Source organism: Rhagoletis zephyria, unplaced genomic scaffold, assembly GCF_001687245.7.
Source record: "Rhagoletis zephyria isolate East Lansing unplaced genomic scaffold, Rhagoletis_zephyria_1.1 Rzeph_scaffold_00019, whole genome shotgun sequence".
Lineage (NCBI taxonomy): Eukaryota > Metazoa > Arthropoda > Insecta > Diptera > Tephritidae > Rhagoletis > Rhagoletis zephyria.
Window position 1 is genome coordinate 542,461 of NW_016157103.1, and position 25,194 is coordinate 567,654.

General features: G+C 33.7%; 1 protein-coding gene and 1 long non-coding RNA gene across 2 annotated transcripts in view; both read left to right on the forward strand.

Moving 5' to 3' along the window:
* Positions 1-1,644: 1,644 nt before the first annotated feature.
* On the forward strand, positions 1,645-2,985 carry LOC108361733 (uncharacterized). Its single transcript, XR_001847355.1, has 3 exons — positions 1,645-1,742; positions 1,826-2,308; positions 2,508-2,985. It is a non-coding gene; the product is annotated as an uncharacterized LOC108361733 (long non-coding RNA).
* A 2,413-nt stretch (positions 2,986-5,398) lies between these two features.
* LOC108361735 (dynein light chain 1, cytoplasmic) overlaps positions 5,399-25,194 on the forward strand; it is a 31,140-nt gene continuing 11,344 nt past the window's right edge. The window contains exons 1-2 of the mRNA XM_017614455.1: positions 5,399-5,759; positions 12,280-12,456. Of these exons, the coding sequence (XP_017469944.1) occupies positions 12,349-12,456 (108 nt within the window). The 5' untranslated portion in view covers positions 5,399-5,759; positions 12,280-12,348. The remainder of the gene's footprint in view (positions 5,760-12,279; positions 12,457-25,194) is intronic.

Consider the following 25,194-nt stretch of genomic DNA (forward strand, 5'->3'; position numbering starts at 1 on the left):
TCGTTAACCCGATACTCACTATATTAAATATAATCGCTTGCAACTAATAATTATACCACGATTTTCCTAACTAGCCGCTAGAGTAGCTACAGCGCACATACATACATTCGTTTATTAAAATAATGGTTTTTGTACGTGATAAAAAGTTTCTGACGGGTTTGTATGCTTGATGGAAAATATTGAATCTAAACGCCGCAGAACAGGCCCAAAATATTCATACCGTCATACGTATGGCAAAATTTACTTAAGTAACAAACCTTTTGCCAAGTCATACGGTGACTAATATAAATTTCAAATGACTAACGAACGATAAATGGAAATGCACATAGGTACACTGCTGTAGAAACGGAAACAAGAATAATTGTTCATTAGTTTTCATTGAAATTCGTATGGCTAGACTACCTACATAGACCCAGTTGGTTCGGTATGTGTATACGGTGTGAATATAAAAGCAAGACGATAAAGGCGAACGAATGTGCACGAATCGAAACGAAGTGAGCGCTGCGACACACAAGCGCAGTTCTCTACATATATGACCGCTTATATACGGTGAATAACAGAAATGTGAGTGGGGAAAAATACACACCACTGTATAAATAGCCAATGAAGTTTTGAAATTGCACGCCAGCAGCTACGTATGTATGTACATATGTATGTATGTAGGGATGAATTTCGAAGGCGAACATCTGTATTTTCTACAGTCGCCTAAGTTATTTACATACAGTAAACGATAAAAATCACTCGACAGTCAAGTGTATTCATACTAGCTACGAATGCACAGCGTTTTAATGAATTCTCTGCTGATAGCAATCGAAAACAGGGTGTGCGTATGTACAAAAAATGTAATTCTCGCACATATTTGGTAAATGTGGGTATCTGCATTACATACTTAAATAGGTATGTGTGTATATGTTAAGCGGATGAAATTGAATAAAGTGGAAAAACACAGTATGTGGAATTGAAAATGTGTATACTGAGTAAACTATACTGTGAGAAACCCTACAACCAGTCTACAGCGAAGGGCATACGTATACATGTATGTATATGCACATTGCGGTAAGTTTGCACAGTGGTACAGTGGAAAAATATCTGCAGCTGAAAACAATAGGTCTTATACAGTTTTCCCACGGCACCCCAATTACGTACTTTTCTCTCTCATTCGCAATTCGCACTTCAATTACCCTTCAAATTACGTAATTCGCCATATTAAATTTTGAGCGCGAATTTCCTCATTTGTTGGTAATGCAGATCCAATTACGAACAAATCACTTCCGTCTCTAACTTTAATCCGAAATTTGTCGAAACCAGTTCACAAACCAAATGGCACATTTTCTGAGCACTAAAAGTTAAGTTAATAAACGTGTATAGCACCAATTTAATACAGAAATTTATAAATTTTTAGTAATAACTTACATTTTGCATAAATTTTGTAGCGAAGACAAAAATAAACAGTGATAGAGAACTGACAAATCGAATTAAGAATATGCTCGTGGGAATGAGGTAATTCGTGATCGTAATTGGAGGAGCGAACAAAGTAATTCGCGGTGCCGTGGGAAGGCCGTATTCGAGGTATCAAACTATCGATAGTTTTATGTTTTTACCTTTATCGATGAGTAGTGATAGTTTTTCTCTAAAATGCTTAAACTATCGATACTACTAGTTGACTATCGATAGTTTAACATCTCCAGCACAACCGATTTTATTCATAACTTCTCCATTTTGTGTAGCTGCGCGTCGGTTTGGTAAGTTTGCAAATGCTTTATTATAGGTGATACTATTAGCGACAAATTTGACAGCCAGTCAAAGCCCCGGTTATCTTTAACAGGTAGTCTAGAAGTTGGGGAGCAGCCAACTTTTTCCTGCAAAATCGCATCATGTGAACACTGTTTACCGGAATACATGCAAAGCAACAACACAAACTCGGCTATTTATGCGAGTTCAGCCAGAGGTCGGTTAAAAAATATACGATTTGCCGCGAAGTGTTGTTAATAAAGTACTAAGGTTGCTTATGTATATAGCTAAATGCAAATTTTAACCCAGTTGGACGTTCCTTTGGCGCTGGGTTATAAAGAAACGAAGCTACTGAATAAGATAAGAAAATGCCAACGCTTAACAACACTACAAATCTGGCAAGTGCCTTGTCATCGATAAATTTGAAGAGCGCATGCTTCATTTTCGCGCAAAGGTGCCCTCTAACGACAATTCTACGATATAAAAGTAGGGTTAACGCTAGAATCAAAAGATGTTTTCGTGTACGTTAATCATAAGATACGGTTATTTTATGGTTATATGGGTATATTTGTATATGGTAAGTATTATAGCTATTGAGTTTATTTAGTAAAAATACAATATATTTTCATTCGTAAAAAAATGCACATTATGTTATCGAACACGCTTTCAACAATGCATATTGTGGACGGACCCTATAGCGATAGAGCGTGACAAAAAAAATTAACGGTTATTTATATTCAGCGTTTACGTAAAATTTACGTATCTCATTATTCTAGGGTTAAGTACGACGTACGACGTAAAAACCGATTAGGGATATTTATACCGGGCAACAGATTCCTGCTTATGACAGCCAGCCCCTCTCACCCAGCTTCTCCTACACCACTACAAGAGAGTTGCCGATTGAGTGCACGCGAGTTGTAAGCTGTTTTATCGATTTATAAACAGTTAAAATTCCAGATACCGCAGTTGCAGGAGTTGAAGCAGTGGCTATCAGCGTAATCAACTTTTTCAACCGCCAATTTAATTTGTGATAAAAGCAAAGAAAAACGATTTAAATGTGAATGAATAAAGTACGAAATTAAATTAAAATCGCAACAAAAAATCGTCTTCGATTTACACTGTTGTAACAAAAATTAGGGAACTTAGTTAGTAGGAAACGCACACATACACGAGAAACATAGTTGTGGCAGAAACGAAGCAACGTGTAGTCATAAAAACCGCGCCAAGTAAATCCAGAAATTCCATAACTCTATTAGCGGGTAAGTGGATGACGATTGTGAGGAATCTTAATTGAAAGTTAAGGCATATATTTTATTTTACTTTTGATTTCGTCGAAATATGCATAATTGAAATTAATATTGCTCATATATACATTCATACATCTGTCTGTATGTATGTGTGCATACCCAGCCAGCAAAAAATCTGAAAATCGATCCGGAAAGGAAAAAAAGTGGATGAAGTGCGGATTTTTGTCCGTTTACCGATTCTATTTTCGGATACTGTTACGATCCGTTTTCCCACTAAAGTGTTCCGCAGAAACGTACATACTTGTACGTACATGTTCCCACTCGTTACAATTATAACGTGTTGTCTGTTCTTATAGATTTACGTTCTTTGGCGGCAGAAACGTATGTACAGACAAGTACCGAAAATTGTTTGTGAAATGGATACGGAACGGAACTTTTCCTTCAACACGCTTTCCTTCTGCACTTGACACAGATATTTTTTCATGGTTCAAAACAAATAAAATAAAATTAAGGAAGCACCTGACGGAATTCGAAACCCGGCACCTTCTGGAAGCTAAGTCCCCTTTCAGACTTGCTTTCAAGTCTGCTCGTTCGTTGGCGAAGGAGGTGGGAAGAGAGGGGAAGAGTACAGATACCTCCGTACCGTCAATTCGTTTCAAGTTTTCTTGTCTCTTTTGATCTTTTCGTTGCTTCCCATTTAAGAACCAAGGACTTGAATTCAATTAAAGTTGACGCGTGTGGAAGCAAATAGAAAACAAAAAAGAGAATGCGAAAAAAATTGCTTTCAAGACTTGACGTGTCTGAAAGGGGACTAACAAATAGCGGCACGCTCTTCTACACGCTCAGCCACTGCCGACTACGCATATATGCTTTCAAATGTTCAGCTTGAACAAATAAAATAAAATTATTGCTGTCAAATACAATCATCTTTTTCGAACGCTTCGAACGTTTTCTGGATACGAAAATCAATGATAACTGTAGTCGTTTTCATTCGTTTCCGAATACAAAAACCACACTTGTTTTGTGATACGTAAAGTAATGAAAAAGAGGACTAGTTTTCTATTCGTTTCCGGATACGGAAAATTGTACTAGATTGCACTGTCGGAAAAGTTTACGTTTCTCTGCTGGCTGGGTAATTACCGTAAAATTATATACATACATACATACATACAAACGTATGTACTTGCAACTACATATACATATATGTATACGTATGTATGTACATAAAAATATTCCATAAGTTTGTTTTTTGCGACGTTTTTGGATTATACTATAACACTGGCACCGAAACTGCTGTTTTGGCATCTAACCGGCTGTCTTCACGTGCTGGAAAATCTCGCTGGCCTCAAAAGCTCGAACCTTCTTTTTTGGCGATATTTAACAAATGAAAAAGTATGCTGTCAAATGCCCAGTAAACAAAACTCTCTCGCTTGCTAGAGAAAAGAGCAGAACGCATGCGAAATTTGTAAGCATGTGAAGACGGGCGGTTAATGCAAAAAATCAGTTTGAGAGCCATTGAATGTTTTAAGTTATCTATTGTGAACGTTCCGAGATAGCCAACCAGTGTTGCCGTTTTAACCATTTAGTGATTGGATATAGCCACCGCCTTTTTTTGTCACCAAAATTTATTTTTGCCACCAGCCTCTTTTTTAGCCACATTTACCGCCCTATTCCCACAAGACTGACAAAACTCAGCGGCTGACTATTACCTTTACTACTGCGCCTAATACTATGCCGCAAATTTATTTTAAACTCTCGTATGGTGACAATTGTCAGTGTTGTTGTTATGACCTACTGAGAACGCGACAAGGGAGAAACAACTCCAATGTTTATACATATTGTGTTTTAGGCGCAATAATTGTGACAATAGTCATACGATGAATTTTGTCATTGTTGTGGGAATAGGGCGGTAAATGATCAAAATTAAAAATCTTTCCATCATCCATCTGAAAAAAGTATGAAACTCCTAACTCACTTCAGCAATATATGTATCATTACTTTTCCTCGTTGAGAAGCGCTCCATATTCAATGCCGTTGCCGAGTATGATTTTGATCTCGCTTGAAAAAATGTACAAGAAAACACGAACACAAATTTTTAGTATTTCTATGCTTATTTTAAATATTTTCCAAAGATATTTTTTAAAACATTTTTAGACCGATACCGGTATGTATGTACTGAAATATAGTTTTTAGCCAAAAGCAAAATTTTTAGCCAATTTTAGCCACTTTTAGTTCGAATCTGGCCACCACTAAAAATTCAAATTAGCAATCAAGCACAATAAGGTTTACTATTGTGACTCATTTTTTGACAAATATCCCTACCTTGTTCAGGAAAAAATCCCAATAACCGAAGTTGTTAGAAGCCGCCTGATAGAAGCTGCCACAGCACCTTTCCTCTTGCTCTTGCACAAACTTTTTCTCTTTCCACAACAACAAGTTTGCTATTTGCCGCAGAGCAGATTACCGCGAAAAGCCGCGCAAACCACACGTTGACGGGAAGAGATTTTGTGAAAATCGCATTGCTAAATATATTCTGAAAAGTACCATAAAGGAATTTTTATCTGCTCTGTTTTTTAAATTATTGTTTCTGAAAGAAAATTTAATAAAACATTTCGAGAAAACATAGTTTTCATTGAGAAATTTGTCGAGTGCGTGAAAGGTAACCAAAATTTTGGAGGAAAAAAATCGAATACCAGAAAAAATAAGTGCAGAAAAACAAAGGAAAAGCATAAAATAAACGCTGGTAGCAGGAAGCTAACACAAGTAGCAGAAATTGTACAGGTAAGTTGAAAATTTAGCGTTCCCAATCTGAAGAAAAACTGAAAATTTGTATGGAATGTCGTTTGAGGAAAAATCCTAGGAAATTGAAGGTAGTGAAGAATTTGTTGTTGTGGCTGTTTCTTCATACAGGCAAGCGGGTGGGGGTGGGCGACCAACAGACTTTGTTGTTATACGAAGGTAGCTTGTACAGTTTTGGGGGAGGCGATATTTTCAATGAGGCACCCAACCAGCAGGTGGTACACTCATGATTTTGCAAATTATTTCACCCATTTACCCGTGATTTCATAATTAACTGCAACGTGAATGTATAAGAATGTGTATACCGGGAGAAATTATTTAAATGTGGTTGATTGGACGCTTTTTATCAATCATTTTTATTTATTAAAAGGAATACATATTCGATTTTGATATGGTACATGCGAGGTATGCGGATTCATCATAGCCAAATATGTAATTCATAGATGACTCGTGCAGTAATGTGACAACCATTCATAGTAGCTTTAATGTACCGAATTCCAGTTTACTTTTTGCCTAAGCCCGTCTAGCGGAAGCAAAATAGCCAAAAACAGCAAGAAATTTAAAATCCAGTCTCATTTCTTGGTCGCTCAAAAATTTTAGCTTGGCTTTCAATCGATTACCGCTTTTATATTTTGTACATTTATGTATATGTACATGTGCGTATAAATATCTCGCGGTTGTTCTGCTAAACCATCGCCTAGGTTGGTTGTTTGTCGACTATGTATAATTTACATATTGGTTTAAATATACTGACGTAATATTTGTTAAAATAAACTCTTATTGGCTAAATTGTTAATATATGGAAAGGCTCATCTGTCGTTTCACAAATTATTGTTAATTTCATTTGGTCGGGTTTCTGCATTCTGCTATTTAACCGTATTTCTTAGTAACTTCCGTGTTTAACTTCGGTATTTATCAATATAATTCATAGAAACTTTTCTTGACCAGATTTATAAAGAAAATTTAATTTAAAAATGGACGCGTGCCTACAATGAGTTTTAATTACGAAAGAACATACTAGAATGAAGAGGATTTTCGAATAAGTTTATTGAAAACAAATCATAGAATAAACTAGTTTTAATTTAATAAATTTACCTACCGTTGCAGGCAACATAGTAAGCTGCTAAATGGAGGCATAACTTTTTAAGTAGCGTTGCATGTAGGTGGCTTAACCACGCACAGTCACATCTTTAGTGCTCGTTTACTCCCACGAAGCAGTGCTGAGGCAATGACGTGCTCCATACAAACTTTTGGTTGTTATACGGTGTTTACATGAGGCGATTTTATAGACAAATTTTAGCTGAAAGCAAATATCGCCTGGTGTGAACGGCCTTTCAACTAATCGCTTCCATTGAAGTTGGGGTGCAGCCAACTTTTGATTCAACTAATCGCCTCTAAAGTTGCCTGAAAAATCGCCTCATGTAAACACCATATAAACAAACTTAAATTGTGGAAGTATCTTAACTGCATTTTCATATGGACAATTGAATTTTTAATCAAATATTAAGTAAAAAGGATAATTATCAACTATAGTACAAATTCTCATAAAAAGTTTTAACACAATACTAAAAAACATACGAAATGGAACTCCTTAGGCACGCATTCAAACATAATTGACTTTGAAAAGACTGTTCCCTTTTAGCTTCAAACAGGCAACACATTGCATGCAAACAATAGCTTTAAAATCAGACAAGGGCTGCACAGCTTAAGCTTTACATTGCATCAGACAATTTTGCTCACATGCACATATATATTTATAGCACAAAAAGAAAACGGCTATTGTAAAATTGTACAAAAACAATTTTGAGAAATTTCACACTATAATTAACTGACATTTCATAGGTGAGTGCAGCCAAATGCAACAAGGCAATAGGTTTGTTCGTCGAAAATCCAGCAAGAATTATCCAACATTCAAAATATCAGAGAGTAAGCAAAAATTCTCTATCATGTTGAGAAACTTGCAAATTTCTGCACGAACGCAAATTTGCAGGAATTCGCAAGTTTGCCTGCCAGGTGGTGTCCACGGTTGCATTTCAAACATAATAAATTTTTATAGAATTTTTAAAATTATTTCAGACAGACAGGATATACATGTATATTTCATGTTGTTTTGACACTCTTTAATATACAATTCAAATTCTTTATTGTACTAGCTGTCGGGTTTCTTAATTCGACTCTGTTTGCAATTGCATTCCGATTGCGAATAAAATTTTCTTCAGCCGAATTAAGTTCAAATCATTGGAATTATCTAAATGAATTATATCAACAAGTATTTACTTCCTTTTTTCATAAGCAAATCGTTCGTGTTTATAAATTACAAATTATCGTAGATAAAAATGCAACCATGTGCCACAATCATATGTTTTTCGTGATTGCAAATTCTTGCTGGCTAAAATTTCTCCAGCAAGAATTTGCAACTTCTCTCTGGAGAACTCTACCTTTGCGCTCTCAGTTTTTGAGTGATGGATAATATTTTGGTCTGCACGAACGCGAATTAGGCAAAAATGATCATAATTCATACAAATTCGTACAAATTTTTTGCTCGACGAACAAACCTAATACGTATGTACATAACGTCGTTTAAAGTACAAAACCGCGTATCGTCGTCATTCTGCAAAATCGCGTAACTGACATTTGCAGCCAAAAATTGGATCCTGAAATATACTAGCCAGATCTGTGACTGCTTTATAAAAAAGATAACCATTTTGAAATATGAGTGGTTTTACTATCTAGAAATTAATTTATGCAACCTCACATACGCGGTTTTGCATTATCTTAATACGCGCTTTTGCATTTTGTTGATACGAGGTTTTGTACTTTAAACAACGATATGTAGCTGCAGCCAAGAGGAAAAAGCTAAGCAAAAAAAAGCGATAACAAAAGCTGTCAGAGAAATGAGGGCGTTAAAAACTGGCGCGTCTTTTGTTTTACTTATATTTGAATGAATTTTTATACCTATTAACCTTTTTTTTTGTTTTTGGCTCTTAACGTATTAGTGTTTTGGCAGTGTCTATTCACACGCGCCACGGTAGCTTTTACCGTAGGTCGGGATTGTCGAAATGCAAGAATTACTGTCTTTAAGCAAAAATTACTATGGATCTGGGGTTGATATATGTTTTGAGCAAACTTTAATTTAAAACATTCCGATTTTAGGGGTAAAATTTTTAACGTTGGAACGCTGGAGACTCCTATTTTCAAAATTACCCACTTCTAGGTGCAGGAATATTAAAAATACTGTTTACCTTTCTATGTATGTTTAATTTTAAGAATAAATTCGTAAGCATTAGATACTACAATTATGTGTTGGCCAATTTCATGAATTTGGGTTAAATGTGGCTACATAAACACAATTTCATGACTTCAATTATACAAGAAAATTAACCATAAATTTCGGCATCATTTCATGAACCCGTTTGGTGGGGTATGACATTTTTAGATTCAAAAGCATATAGTGGCATAACCATGATTTAAAACACATGAAAAGTTACGTGGATTTATCTTCTTTCCTTCTCGACTGCGTTAAGAAACAATATAAGGAACCCTGCAGATAGACCAAAACTTCGCCTTTCGTATCCCCACTGGGTCCCTCCCAATGACATTGAAACAATAACTGCACGATTATGCCGCTATGCTCCAGGAAATGCTTGGTGGTATTTCACTGACCGAATTACCTAAATTCAGCATGATGGAGAAAGCTAAATATGTTGTGCATATTTAATTTGTAGGAAGAGTTCGGACACCATCTACAAATACCACTGCGACGACAACCACAAGCTTCACTCGCCACTTACAAATGTTACCTAGATTGAACTTGCGCGAGAAAAAGGGTAAAGGATTCTTTCAGATTTTCTGGGCCTAAAGTTGGAGGAGCCAGATTGTCATAGTATAATAAAAGAAAAGCGTATTTAGGGGCAAATAGTTCCTACATCACCATACCGCAGAAATTAGGTCGCATGTTCATTAATGCCATGGGCGACTCTGAAGTTATATGGGGCCAAGGAGCATCATCACTTAACCACCACCACCAGCCTATTAAGATGAAAATACAACTCGCAGAATTTCTTGTTATAACAACACCAAGCAACATTTAAATAAATATTTTTCATTGTCAGGGTGAAAGTCGGCTTAAAATTTGTTAGAATTCAAAATGTGCAGCATAAAAACGTTGCATATTGCACGGCGCCATGCCATGGCTGCGCGAGAGATAGCAACCTAAATGCTTACTCTTTCTTTTTTTGCTTGTTCATAACAATTTTTCCGCTTTCAACTCCATTCAATTGCGCGCATCTCTGCCAGCAGCTTCCGTCCGTTGCATTGTCTATTCAAAGGCGATTTGTCCCGCTTTTGCTGCTTGGGTGCGCCGCGCCTACTAATACAATTAACCTGCCATTCAATTCCAAAGACTGCAATAATAAAAACAAAATAATTACAATACCAAAACCGTCGCCACAATTGTTTTTCGTTGTTTGTTCTTACCTTGCGACGTTTCTTCGCTGTTTGGTGCCCTTACAGCGCAGCGCGCACGCCATTGTCACTTTCATTATCAATTGTGCGCCTCGCTAATTGCCTCCATCTAATCGAATTGTTGGCTGCCTTACTGTCGGCTCGTTAGCCATCGGTTTTAGTTTTTGTTTGCCCTTACTTGCCCATGAATGGGGCCGCTGCTATTGCGGCCATATGCTGACAATTGCTGACACGCGCATTTATGGTGAATTCATTATTATTTTAGCTTAGCGGCGGTATTTCATGGTACCCATTTTGCTTTTGCCTTTGCTTTAATGTGCCGTTTGCCTGCCACATTATCTACCTTTTTTTAATGTGTTATTACTACATGGAAATGCCAGCGCGAATCAACAGTGGTTGAAGCTTAAAATGTAGCGGGCAGCTAGGCGCAGGTGAATTGCTGTTCCATTCATGGAATACATTTTTTCTGTGTCTGCCGGCAAAGTGCGGAATTTTAATATCAAATTATATGAAAGTATTAGATTCTTTAAGCGAGCCGAAAGGTGTGGTTTTCCATCCCTAGAATTTGAAAGTGTGTAAAAAAAAAGGAATGCCATGCCGGAAGCCTTTTTCCCCTTTTTTAAACTTGTTTTTTTTTTCTGACCCATTTAAAGTGCACAAACAAAAAGCCGCATATTCATTCGCCTACTCATTCTGATTGTGCATTAATTCTTAAGCAATAAGAATTTGGTGCGTCACTTCCAGTATTTCGCTCCGGCGCCTCAACTGGCGGTATTGGTTCGTGGAAGTATACGTTTTGCAGAAGTATTTGTATGTCATGAATATTCTACAGCGCCTAAAAGTATGCCAATATACATTTTGCATAGTTGATATTGGTTTATGTACATTTTTCAAACTATAAAATCACAAATCATTTCAATTTACACCAATTTGCAAATGCTTTATCTTAAAATTTCTGACTTTTGTTCAAATAAATTCAAGTGAAAGGTATGAAATTTTAAGAAAAAGCAACTGCCTAGTTTTTATGCATACGGCCCATTTTTTTTATTCCAGGCGTTTGGTCGTTTTGTTTCTTCATTCTTCAATTCACCGTTAATTTCGTAGTGCTCTTTTGCGAAATAAAATCGAAATTGCGCCGAAAAGTATACCACAAATTACTTATACATATAATCACAAAGTGTTTCATGGAAAGATATTCAACTTTTAATACTGTACCGCATGCATACAAATTTCAGCTCCTTGCAGTACGAAACTTTTTATGGGCACTCTTCAACTTCGGGCTAAATCGTATCAAATTCACTAGCTAATCAATGAAAAAGAAAGCGCATTTGAAAACTTTTTTAATATTTAAATGAAAGCATGCAATCAACGGCATAACCACACTTTCAACTCACTCGCGCTGTTATTTTTTGTAGACATGAACAAAAAAAGCTTTAAAAATTGGGATTCCACTGCATTGTGCGCCTGAATGTATGCTACACCAGAAGCAGAAAAACACAAATTCGCGTGTCTAAATGCCATTTTCCGTTGTTTAATTTTCTTTTCATTACTTCAAAAACTAAGCTAGAAATCCGAAATAGTTTTGAAAATGAACTGTAAGTGATACAGTGTAATGTAAAAGTATGTAGACGGTGAGGAATAGAATGACAAAGGGCTGCGTGCATTTATATTCGTTGGCAAAGTTGTGTCATTGTGTGTCATTTTGCTAACAGTGTTTGTGGTTCTTACATATTTACATTTATTGCTTCACAGGACTTGCGGTATATGTATTTGTAGGTGATTATTGTGGGTTTTATCGCGCGATTGTGCAGTATTTTCACATGTGCAAAGTACAAGCTATTACGGTTGCTTATGCTGTTTTGTAGTCACGTCTTCTATCAGCATTGATTTCTTAATAGTTCGATGAAACTGTAGGCCTGTGTGCGTGTTTATAACCATAACTTTTTTATGTTATTTGCTAAAATATCAAATAAAATTTAACTACAAACTCATTTCGAAGTTTTTTAGACTGATTTAATAATTTTTAATTTTTGTATAGTTTATTTGCAGATTTATTGCTGATTTTTATTGAAGAAACAAACAAAAACCACAAACACACACACACAAAATGTCAGATCGCAAAGCAGTGATTAAAAATGCCGATATGAGCGAAGAAATGCAGCAGGATGCTGTTGATTGTGCGACACAGGCATTGGAAAAGTACAACATTGAGAAGGTGAGTTCAGATTTGTTTTGATTTTACTATGTACAAGATTTATAAACAAAAGATATCAACGACAGATTTTAATTCGAAAGAAAAATATATTATTGGAACTATTTTAAATTGTAAAAAGCCACAGAAATCTAGAAAGTTTTACTGTATTACCCAACAATTTGGGTTTTCCAGATATTAGCGGTATTTGCCGCAATATCTATATATATATATTTTATTATTATGAGAACTACTTGACACGAAATAAATAACCCAAATTAGTATTTTGCGGTATTGAAATTTTTTTGATAGAAACCAGCTATATCTGTATCTTTAAAGTTCTATATCTTTGGTAATAGTTATTCAATGGAGACAATCCAGAAAATATTGACGAAAAAATGTTCCCTTAGACAAATTAAAATTCTCTTGACATACACATTTATTTCTAAATAAATTCCTTTGCGAGCCTTAGAAAGTCCTTTGCTCTTCAACTTAGCTATTTATTTTCACTTTTAATACGATCGCGTTTAAAGTTCTGAAATATTACAGACGGAAATTTAAAGAATTTGTTAGGTGCTTCATGTGTTGCCCGACCAAATTGCCCAAAGCAAGTAAACTCCAACTCAAGTTGCGTTTGTTAATTTTCTTGTGGCACAAACATAAATGGAAATGAGTTTGTTTTCGTGTATTTCGCAAACTATTTGAATTTTTTCATCCTCTTTCATCTAAATTTTTGGCAGCTGACTACAAATATTCAACTTAACAGCTGATAGCTTAAACTCGGTTTAACCTAGCCAGATTGGGCGTTTAAACTTAAACTGCACGCTGAGTTTTAAACTTAGTTTAAACAACAAACAGAGTCAAACTCGTAGTGAAAAACTGGTCATAAGGATTCAATCTACCCTCGCTTAACACAAACTTCTTTTACGCCAAATATTTCACACCCCAAAGCAGCAGCGCATTGAAGAAAACTTACACAAGCAAGTCGCTAAACTGTTTGTTGTTATCTCATTGTTTTTGCCAACACTTATCTATGAAGCAGATAAAAAGTTAGCTGCTGCGCTTTTACTTACTTGCGTTCCATTACTTACGTAGCAGATATGTAAGTGGGAAAGAAACCATGAAATTTGTTGTTAAACGTTGCTAAGCTTATTGCAAAGAAATCAGCGTAGAAGAGTTTACTTTGCGAAAGCAAGACAAAAAAAAAGTAAAGAACAAACGCAAGTAAAACAAAAATAATAAATAGAAAAAGTCAAAAAGTGCACGTGAAGGACACTAGAATCTGTACAAAAACAACAAATAACTTATGAAATCTTAATAAAAAGGAAAAAAAAAAGATGTCGAATTCAACTCGTTAAGTCGTTGATCCTTTGCGCTTTCGTGTGATTTTTTGTTTGTTATTAAGTTTTATGCTGGTTTTCACACCGCATTTGATACGCTTGTGAAATTTGCCAACTCGTAACAATTTTCTTGCATTCAAGTTTTTTTTTGTGCTGCTAGTCTTTTCTTTTCGCTTAGCGCCCCTTCTTGAGCAACCCTTATTTATGTTTCTTCGTAGTATGTCAGGCAAATATAACCCGTCGTAGTGAGGTGGTTTTCCCATTTTTTTCTTTCCAACGAGTAAATATTTTATTCAATGTCGCATTCAACTTCAACCCAGAAGGCATGCACTTTTAACATTGTGTTTTTTTTTTGTTTTTAGTTGTTGAAGTACGTAGTTACAATGCAAAAAAAGTCCTCTACGAAAGCATTCCAAGCGCATATTTTAAAATAACCCAGAAGATAATTTAGGTAGGCCTTCTTAAGTAAAGCCATTCTAAGAGGCCTACCCAAGAAGGGCTTCCTTGCATGCCTTCTAGAAGGGCTTATCCATTTACATTTTACGCGAATGCATAAATTTATATTAGTTAGCATTACAAATGAATTTCAATAACATTTTAAGCCGCAATAACACATGTTTGATATAAACCGCAAGCAAAAATACTTCAAAGATGTATGATGTTTATAAATTAAAGAAGCAACTTTAAAAGAACTCCCCCAAAAGCCCTTCTGAAGTATGTCCTATGAAAGCCCTTCTGCAAGGCCTTCCATGGGTAGCGAAAGAAGAAGCCCTTAAATTTGTGCCACTCCATACAAAAAAGAAAGGAGAAAGGAATGTATAGTGGAAGGCCTCTTGACTCTCAGGAAGGCCTTTCAAAAGGGCTTTTAACTCCTGAAATTATCTACTGGGAAGCGACGGGCATACGGTTTTTTAACAATTAATTTTAGGCATTTCTAATAATAGATGTTAAAAGTTTATATCGAATAAAATTATTATTTTTTGTATTTAAGTTAACCTAATTTAATGGAGAATTATTTTTTATTTTGTGTAAATTTCCATATAAAATTAAAGATTTAAATAATTTTTCACTTAAATTGCTTTTGTGAAATTGGCTGTAAATTTGATTTTGGTTTATTTTGTTTTCTCAAATTTTGCTCCGTATATCCAAGAGTGTCTGTGTTAATTTTTTGATTGATGCCTCTCGTGTTTATATTCATCTAGTCGTGTTATCTTATTTCGCAAAGCTCATTTTTTGTTTGTTCTGTCAACGTAAAATGTATGACAGAATCTACATAATTAATTAAAGCGTATGTTTGTTTATATCAATGAAGTTCGGAGATAACAATGTACAACGGCTATGAAAAATATGTATATGTGCATAAAATATAAAAAATTATTATTATTTTTTTTGAAAGGCCACTTCTGGAAGGCCACCGTTATAAACCTTAGAGGACTTAATAAACTAATTAATATTAAATAGAATATAAAGAAATAAAAGGTAAAAAAATGAATAACAAGTAGATAAATACCTAAAAAGTAGATAAAAAAATAAAAAGTAGATAAAAAATAAAAAGTAGATAAAAAAAATAAATGGTAGATAAAAAAAATAAATGGTAGATAAAAAAAAAATAAAAAGTAGATAAAAAAATAAAAAGCAGATAAAAAAATAAAAAGTAGATAAAAAAATAAAAAGTAGATAAAAAAATAAATGGTAGATAAAAAATACAAGGTAGATAAAAAATAAATGGTAGATAAAAAATAAAAAGTAGATAAAAAAATAAAAAGTAGATAAAAAAATAAAAAGTAGATACAAAAATAAATGGTAGATAAAAAATAAAAGGTAGATTAAAAAATAAATGGTATATAAAAAAAAAAAGTAGATAAAAAATAAAAAGTAGATAAAAAATAAAAAGTACATAAAAAAATAAAAAGTAGATAAAAAAATAAATGGTAGATAAAAAATAAATGCTAATGAAAAATAAAAAGTAGAAATAAAAAGTAGATAGGTCAATAAAATGTAAATCTTATTAGATTAAACGAGCAATTCGTGTATATACATTAGCGTGGGCCGAAAATCCCCTTTTTTACCATTTTGATTTGTAATAGCAAAAATATGGTTCACTATGCTCTAAAAACAATCTGTGTGAAATATGACAATTTATGGTCAATATCTTGGCTCGCCCAAGTCCATAAAAGTTCAATATGGTCAAAAAATAAAAATTAATAAATAAATTAAGTAATACATTTTTTTACTAAAATTTCAATAATCTTCTAAAGTATTAGTCCTACATAATTACGTATATGGACCTTTTTTGTATAGAATCGAAGTTAGCTAAGAAAATTTTCTTTTTAGTACTTGAACTTTAATGGACTTGGGCGAGCCTAGGATATTGACCAAAAACTTTCACATTTCACACAGATATTTTTTAGAGCATAATGAACCATATTTTTGCTATTACCAATCAAAATTCTAAAAAGCGGCCCACGCTAATATACATATATATGTATACATATATCCATAGGGTTCTCTAACGATTTCGATAAATTTTTTTAAACAGTTAATGTTTTAAATTTTAGGGTTATCTGAATAGGCACTATCTCCGAGAAGACTCGTATAAGGTTGCCACCTATTCGAAATTAGTTACAAATTAATTAAAATATCATAATATTGGTATCAAATGGAAGCTATTTTGAAGATCCCTAAGTCAAAAATATCTTTAATAGGGTTTCCACCTATTTTCAATCACATATTTATTTAATTTTTTGTTTAGAAAAAAGGTAAAATATTACTATTCATGGGTACTAAGAGAAGGTTCTTAAACAATGCTTTCCCTATATACAATAAGTTATCCCTTAGGATAATAGTGTAACGTTGCCACTTATTTTCGATTCTACACAATTTATCTAAAATATCGCAATATGGATATCAAATGAAAAGTATTGTTAAAAACTTTGGTCAGAAAATATTTTCCGCCGGGGTTGCACGCTTCTACATATGCAATACAAATTTTTATTTTGTTAATTTCAACTAGCATTTTTTATGTACACTGCCGGAACAAAGTATTGGCACAGCAAATTTTTCACAATATATGCAACAATTTTTATTATAATATTTTTGCGCCAATTCTGTATAAAAATATGGTTCATTGTACAACAATAAACATAAAAATATAATTTCTAAACTTTGTGCAAAACCCGCAAAAGTTCAGCAAATTTTCAACTTTTCAATAAATTTTTTTAGAATGTTTTGAAGTATGCAGATTTGTAGCCCATCAATTTTATTATAATAAAGTACAAGTTTTAAGTACCTAGGAATTATCGTTGATTTTTGGCAATTTTTTTCACGCAGTCTCTTTCATACAAAAATTTTTTTCGAAAACACTAAATGGAAAAAACGCAAAACACCTTCAACACAAAAAAAAAGAATAGTTAAAAATCAATGCGATTTTCCACTAACTCCGAATTTGCATTTTTTGTCTAGAATTTATGGGCTGCAAAACTGCATACTCATTGTACAAATTGTAAAAAATCTGATCAAAAAGTTGAAAATTTGTTGAATTTTTGGGAGTTTGGCACAAAGTTTAGGAACTGTATTTATATTATTATTGTAGAATGAACCATATTTTTATACAAAATTGGCGGAAAAATATTAGAATAAAAATTGTAGTATATATTGTGAAAAATATGCTGTGTAATAAAATAAAAAATAAAAAATAAAATAAAATAAAAAAAAATAAATAAAAAATAACAAAAAATATAAAACTATAAAAAAAATATAAAACTATAAAAAATATATAAAACTATAAAAAAATAAAAAAAAGTAAAAAAGGGGAAAAAATTATAAACGGAAAGTTAAGTAATATAAAATAGAAATAAAAAAATTATATCCGAGTTAATAAAAAAGTTTAAAAATAATACTTTAAAAAATAATAATTAAAATAGTAATAATAGAAACATTAACAACCCAGTGGGAAAATGTAATGTAATCGAAAAACTAATCAGTAAAAAAACCCTTTTACATTCGAAAATGCATACTTCTCCCACTGGGAAAATAAAAAATAAAAATTAATTATAAAAATAGAATTGTAAATTTAAAAAATAATATAAAAACAATGTAAAAAACATTATTAAAAAAAATTAATAAAAAAATAACACTTAATAATTTAAAAAATTATAACGATCTTCAAAAGTGCTATAGTTCAAAATTTGCTATTTTTGAAATTATGCGCTAAAAATGTATACAGAGTTTTTATTTACCCTTCAGCAAAAGCTGGTGCAATTTTTTTTTATAATTGGTTTAAAAACCTAAGGTTAAGTCTACCTTGTGCATATGATTAGCATGTGCTGAGGAGGAATTTTGAGTTGTGTCATCTTTGAAGATCGATCTATAAAAGAAGTCATTTAAAAAAGTTTAAAACTTTGTAGAAAATTGATAAAAATTAAAAATCGTCAGCAAAAGCTTTAACTTTTTAATCAGAATTTTAGAAAAATTTGTAGTACGCAGTATCGCATTTAATTTTAGTTTCTATTGTTTAACAATAACCGTTTGTTTTTAATATTTTTTTGCGAGGATGTTTCGCATTTTCGTGAAAAAATTCAATTTTGTTCATGCGTTAAGATATTTAAAACCAAACAGTTTTTCATTTTTTTTCGTCGAAATTTTGTGTATGGCAATCGCCACTGCTCGACACCAGCACCAATGCTTTTCCACGCCAACATTCCATCAAATCGCAAGTTTAATAATAAAGAGAACCAATTCGAAATTTAAATTTTGTGGGAAATTGCAATCCAGTTTTGATGAATCCATAATCGATCGTACATAGTTCATATAAAAAATACAGATGGAAAGACATAATTTTCGCCATTTTTAGGGAATTATATGTGAGACTGAACATATCGCACTCGATCTTCAAAAGTGACACAACTCAAAATTACGCGTTTGTCAAAAAATGTGAAAAACAATTTTTTAGCACAGGCTAATCATATGGGCAAGTGACACTTAAGTACCTTAGGGGTTTTCAACAAATTGTAACAAAAATTTGCTCCAGCTTTTGCTGAAAGAAAGGTAAATAAAAGCTCTGTGTATAGTTTTAGCGCATAATTTTGACGATCGTGTGCGATATCCTCTTTACCAAAATTGTTAATTGTATGATAAAAGCTCAAAAAACGTAAATTTTTAATTAATTCTCATTATTATTTTTTAAACGTGAGTTAGTTCGATTATGGATTTGTAATTATACTCTTTTTTTTCCTTGCACTTTATTAAATTTATACCGGTTGGCACTGTCGTGTCACGCCCGCCACATTCGCCAACCCCACATGTTTACTTTCTGCTGCGCTTCTGCTCTAGTAACGCTACAAGGCCAATTGATTGCACGTTTACCCCAATTTACAACGCCATTCTGTCCATCCGCCGAACTTCCTCCGAACGCCTACATTTTACTATACATACATAAATATTTTTGCAGGGCATTATTGTTGTTTCTCGCCTTTTTACACTTCGCTTTTACATTATCTATTTAACGCTTAACTCCCTAAAAGCACACCATGTAAATTTCATACGCATACACAGTGTTGCCAACTTTTGAGTTTCAAAAAGCACTAAGACTTGGAAAAAAGGCGTTTTACCACACTAAAAGTACTATTTTTTTTTAAATCAAAGAATACATTTTTTCATAACAGTTTGTATTTAAAGTAAAAAAAATAAACAAACAAATGCTATGATGACTCATGCTTACGAAGTAAATAATACCGAAGTACCTACTGCACATTGAAACTGACATATCTCGAAAAAGAAATAAATAAAATAAAAGACTTTTTAATATACCACGCTTCTATAAATGGACTAAAAAGCGGAGAATAATATTTCTCAATCCCATAGAATTTGTTTTGATAACTTTTGATTTTGAAATTTTAGCAAGAGTCGTTATAAACAATTTTAGTGCATTTAAATTTGTAGATTCTTGTAAATTCAGTGCTGCCACAGATATAAATATTTCAAATTATTTAATTTCTATGAGAAATTTGAGTTCAGAAAAAAAAACACTAAAAAAGGCATTAAACCATTTTTTGGGCGTTTTAATTTTCAAAAAGGCACTAAATCTAGTGCTTCCAGCATCAAGTTGGCAACTATGCGCATACACATCACAACACATATGCACACAATAAAAAAGTAAAAGCCACAGTATTAGCAATGAGAAACCAAAAAACCAAGAAATTGTAAAAACATTGACACAAGCAACAATAATAACACTGTATTGTCATTGTCCTTCATCAGTGACAAATATTGCTCTCGTTTGCAGTCACTCACTCGCAGCTCTCTTTATTTTGTGGTAAGCTAACATGGTTTTAAATTTACATTTTTAACCCGGGCTCGGTTACAAAAGCAACAAAATACATATTTTAAGTGCCAATGTGTGTTGTAATGTCAACAAATGCGGCCGAATACAGTCATACGGCCATAGAGTGTGCATAATAAGAGTAAGTACATGCGCAGGCATGTATGCAAATGTGGTTAAATGCGTTTACGAGTCTCCTACTGGGAATCCTTCTGCCGCCATCCAAAGCGGTCCTGCTGTGGTACGGTACGGCGTTGCTGGGCGGAGGCGAAACAGCTCCCAAAAATACGATGGGTAGAAGAATGAGCGCCTCTTTGCTTCGCATGGCATTAGCAGCGTCATGGCGCGCGCGGGCATTAGACTCAGTTGCCTATGCCCGTGGCAGCGTCGACATTAATTTGCCACCCGCTAAGCTGCAGAGGGCTGTTGAAGGCGGTTAAGGGCGCCAGGCGTGATGAGGTTCAAATAAACGCATGAATATTAGGCTGCTTTTCGTATTTGCTAGCATTACTGCTACCACACTAGATGCATTATGTACTGCCATTGGTTTGGTTGGCGTGGCTGATACTGTTATTGTTACATTATCAGCACAGTTATTATTATTGTTATTGGCTTTGCCACTGTGGGTGTTGCTTTTGACATTTTTTCCCCATTTGCGTAATACACGTGCTGCGCACATATTTGCATATTTCTAGGCGGGATATAGAAAAGTAAGCAATTGATTTTACCGTCATTCTGAGTGTTTTTGCCGGGAGACAGATGAGTGATAAAAACGAAGATATGTACATGTTTAATTGCTAAAATTTTTATTGCCTGTAGGTCATATATTGCTCAGTTTTTTTTTTTTCAGGAATATATCTAAAATTTACATATCATTATCTTGTGCTTCATTTTGTTTATTAAAAGGCTAAAGCAACTGTTTTAAATTGAAAAAAAAAATATAAAAATATTTCAAGTAAGTAGAAAGTACATCCGCTAACATTAGAGTGCAGATATACATACATATCTATAATGTAATAACGAATTTCCACTAGGCATTGAAATGAAGAAAATGTATGCCATTTAATAAAATGCCATGTGGAAATGAACTTAATGACTATTTTTTTTAACGATTATTTTTTAATACCCGACTTTGTCATTTGTCATTTTTGCCATTTAATGCCTAGTGGAAATCCAGCATTAGAACGAGAAAACGAAACAGCCAATGTACCCAGAATGACGTTTGAAAACAATAAAAAATTAGGAACGGTGGAGTAACCGTCAATGTTTTTACAAACTTAAATTTTTATTTCAAAAACAAAAAAAAAAAACAAAAATGGTTCGGAATTGTGCTGTTAGCAAACTAGTAATTTTTAAGCAAAAAACAAAACCGACCTCAATTCTCATATACAAATTTTACACTATCGTTAATTTCTTCATGATCCAATGATCGGATTTAGACCCTTCCTTAAAAGAAGAATTAGAGAAATCGGTTAACGTGGTCGAAAGTTATGCAGTGACATAAAAAAAAGTCCGACGAACTGATAACCTTCTCCTTTTTGTGAAGTCGGTTAAAAAGTAAGGAAAATGAAATCGTATTGCATGCGACGCAACATTCGGCTGAGGGCTGGAAAGGAAGGCAAGGCACGCAAAAAAAAAATATATCTAAAAAAAAACAAGTACGTACTTTATTTTATTACATTTAATTGGGATTTGTTTAATTTAATATACATTTAGTTTGTTTATTTTATTTGTATTTGATTATATTTTATCCTGTTATTCATTTTTGTCTTGGACGTTTTTTCTTTGTTTTTTAACCGACTTCCAAAAAAGGAGGAGGTTATCAGTTCGTCGGGATAGTTTTTTATTTTTTATTTTATTTTATTTTTAATTTTATGTTACCGCATAACTTTGGACCACGCCAACCGATTTCGATAAGAGATATATGTATATATTTTTTTTATATATGAGAGTTGAAGTCGGTTTATTTTGCTAAAAATTACTTGTAATTTTAATTTTCATGATTTTTTTTTTATTTTCATCTTTTGCTTTATTTTTCTTTTTTTAAACTTTATTTATTTTTTTTACTTTTTAACATATATTTTTTATTAATTTTTTGTTTTATACCCAATTGAATTCGTATGCAAATTTATTAAATTTTCTCGAGTTTTGCATAAAGTTTAGAGGTTTTATTTTTGTGTCTTTTGGTGTAGTGTGAACTATATTTTTATAAAAATTTATCGAAATAAATTAATGAAAAACTTTGCATATACATATTTCGAAAAATTCGCTGTACAGAGTTATTTCAAAATTTAAATTTTGTAAGAAAACGCAATCAAAGTTTGATCGATTTGTACAGTTTATCAAGCTTGTTAATTGTATGATGAAATCTCCAAAAACGTAAATTTTGAATTATGTACATCTCTATATTATTAAACGTTTCTATTTGTAATAAACTATTCCTCTCCCTCCATTCCTTCCTTTCCACTGGCCTTGCATCGCAGTAAAGACACGAAATCTTCGTCCCCAGCATATTTCCTTCAACTGTTATTGTGTCGCTTTTGTTGTGTGCCCCTGGCGATTTAATTAGGCTTAAAAATTATTTTTCCTGAACGTGCACACATTTTTTTCTCATTTTCTCTCTCCTTCATTGCTTCATACCACCATTTTTGCATTTATGTACAATTGCTTAAATACTTTTGCTGCCAATAGTCGTTTGTAGAGTTTGTTGTTTGTTGTCGTTTTCTTGGTTCAGCTCTCTTACACTTTGGTTGCGCCCGAAGCCGCCCCTATCTGGCCTTAAGCGGTTCTTGACGTTAGTCATTTTGCTTCAATGTTAGAGGGCGAAGAGGACTAACAGACAGACAGACAGACAGATTGACAAACAGACAGATATCAAAAAAAAAATAAAATGTGCAGTTTTGGCGAAGGCTATGACTTTGGCTTTGGCTTTGGCTATAGTATTCGCTTTGGTTGCCTTTTTTTTTTGCCTTAGTCAAGGCTCAATTGGACGGCCGTCTATGTAGTGATGTGTGCATACTTACATACATAAGTATGTGCCTTTTTTATAGCTTTTGTTGGTTTTTAGGCCTATACTAGGTCGCATTAGTCATTGGCAATTTATTATTTGCTTTGGTTGCTTATGTGGTTTTTTGTATTTTGTTGCAAAAAATTGCCATTGCTGCAATTTTTGATATAAATTTTGCGAAATTTTTTCTGACCATTAGCCAAGTTAAAATTATTTCTATGTGTGGATGCGAATTACATTACTACCTCCTTAAGAAACCATCATCTCATTCTTTCCGGTTCTGTAGCCTTTGATCACTTCAGCTTCATCTTTGTATCATTCATTCATCAGTTATCCGTTGAAGAATTCGTTCGAACACACTTTTCGTTCATTGACAATTTGTTTCACTTTGGACTTACAACCTGTTTTCCTTAGTTTCTCTCAGCTGTTTCCCAGATTTACGCAAAGCTGTTTTTTTTTAAGAACTTTTCCCTCTTCCTTCATATAAAGCTTCATTCTTGCTAGCCTGGTTTGTTGCTGACTCGTTCCAAGTTTTCTCTCTTTGTGTTTGCCATTTCATTTCAGTCAGCATCTCGGATAGCGGTCCTATTTACTGCTATCAAATATTTGCTTTTTCAGGCCAGCTTTGTGTAAATAAATGCCAAAAAACGGCAACCAGGGTGGGCACAAAAACAAAATCCACACACTCGGTGAGACAACAAGTGGGGCAAATATACAAGCTGCACTTTGCGAATGATGCTTACTTTCGTCTATGAGTATGTAGCCATAGCACGTACACGCACAAAGTAATTCGGGTGTAAATTTGTATGCATGAGCTATGCATAATTTTTTTGCCGGCTGCTTGTTTTTGTCTTTTCGGCATAGGTCTGTTATCAGTTTTTGCAAAAAAAGTATTTACCTTCTTTTTTCTACCTTTCGCGCACCTTAATCTGCCTTGCTTGTCCCACACTATATACCTCATTTTGCATTGTTGCTCTGAATAGTTGTAACTTTTGTGAATTGCTCCACTCGAAATTTTTCGCTCAATAGAATCCAAATGGCAACCTATTACAAACAAATAAAGTTGACACAAAATCTTTATTGAATTGTTTAGCAAATATTTGGCAGCTGCTCGATTTTTATTATTGTTTACTTTCGTTAACTAATGATGTGAAAGCGAAAAAAGGGATGAAGAGAAAAGTAGCGTGGTCGAAAATGTTTGATTCGCTTGCGGCTTTCGTCGCAATAATTTTTTTGCATATGCATTAGGGTGCATCACTATCCATACAAAAAAATCGGTACTGTCTTTCCATCCGAATTATAAATATGATAAATATTTTAAGACGTTCGCCAAAATATTGCGGAAAATTTCTAAAATTTAAAATACTTCAAAATATCGACTTTTTTTATGAATATTAATTATTTCTAAAACTCTTTCATGTTAAGCGTTAAAGGTCTACATAAAGATAGTCAAAAAATGGTGCTGCAGAGCAGGAATGTGCTTTTATTCTCTTCATTATCATTTGTCAATTGCTTTTGATTTCGTTTGTCATTCTACGCTACTAGAGGACATCGTACTGAAAAGGTGGACGCAAAAATTAGCGTCGAGTGGTCGACAAAAATCAGTACTTTTTCAAGAATAGACCTCGAATCCAAGAAGACTTTGACAGTGGGTCCCACAGAGCGATATTCTTTCCCTATTGTTGTTTAACTCCTACATATCGAACTTCTTCAGTCACTAGAGGGAGTTTCACTGAACTCCTACGCTGACGATTGGTCGATATTCACGTCCGGCATCGGTTTTGATGAACTGTGTTTGAAGGAAAACGGCTCTATCTAAGATCCTGCTCGCCTCTTCACTGCACGTAGTCTTATCCTACTCCGAAGGGGGAAGGAAAGTAGGCATCTACGCCCACTTCAACGGTTCACCAATATCGACGGTAACCTGAAATTTTAGGAGTTATCTTCAATAGCTTGTTCTCTTTCTCTGCCACTTCCCTGCTGAATCTACCTTACTTTAACAAAGGCGTGGCTGCCTTATGGAAGTAGGAATTTAGAGTGTACATTTGGTATCACACATACTTCTTGCGCCGCTTCACCAAGTGAGATATGTGGAA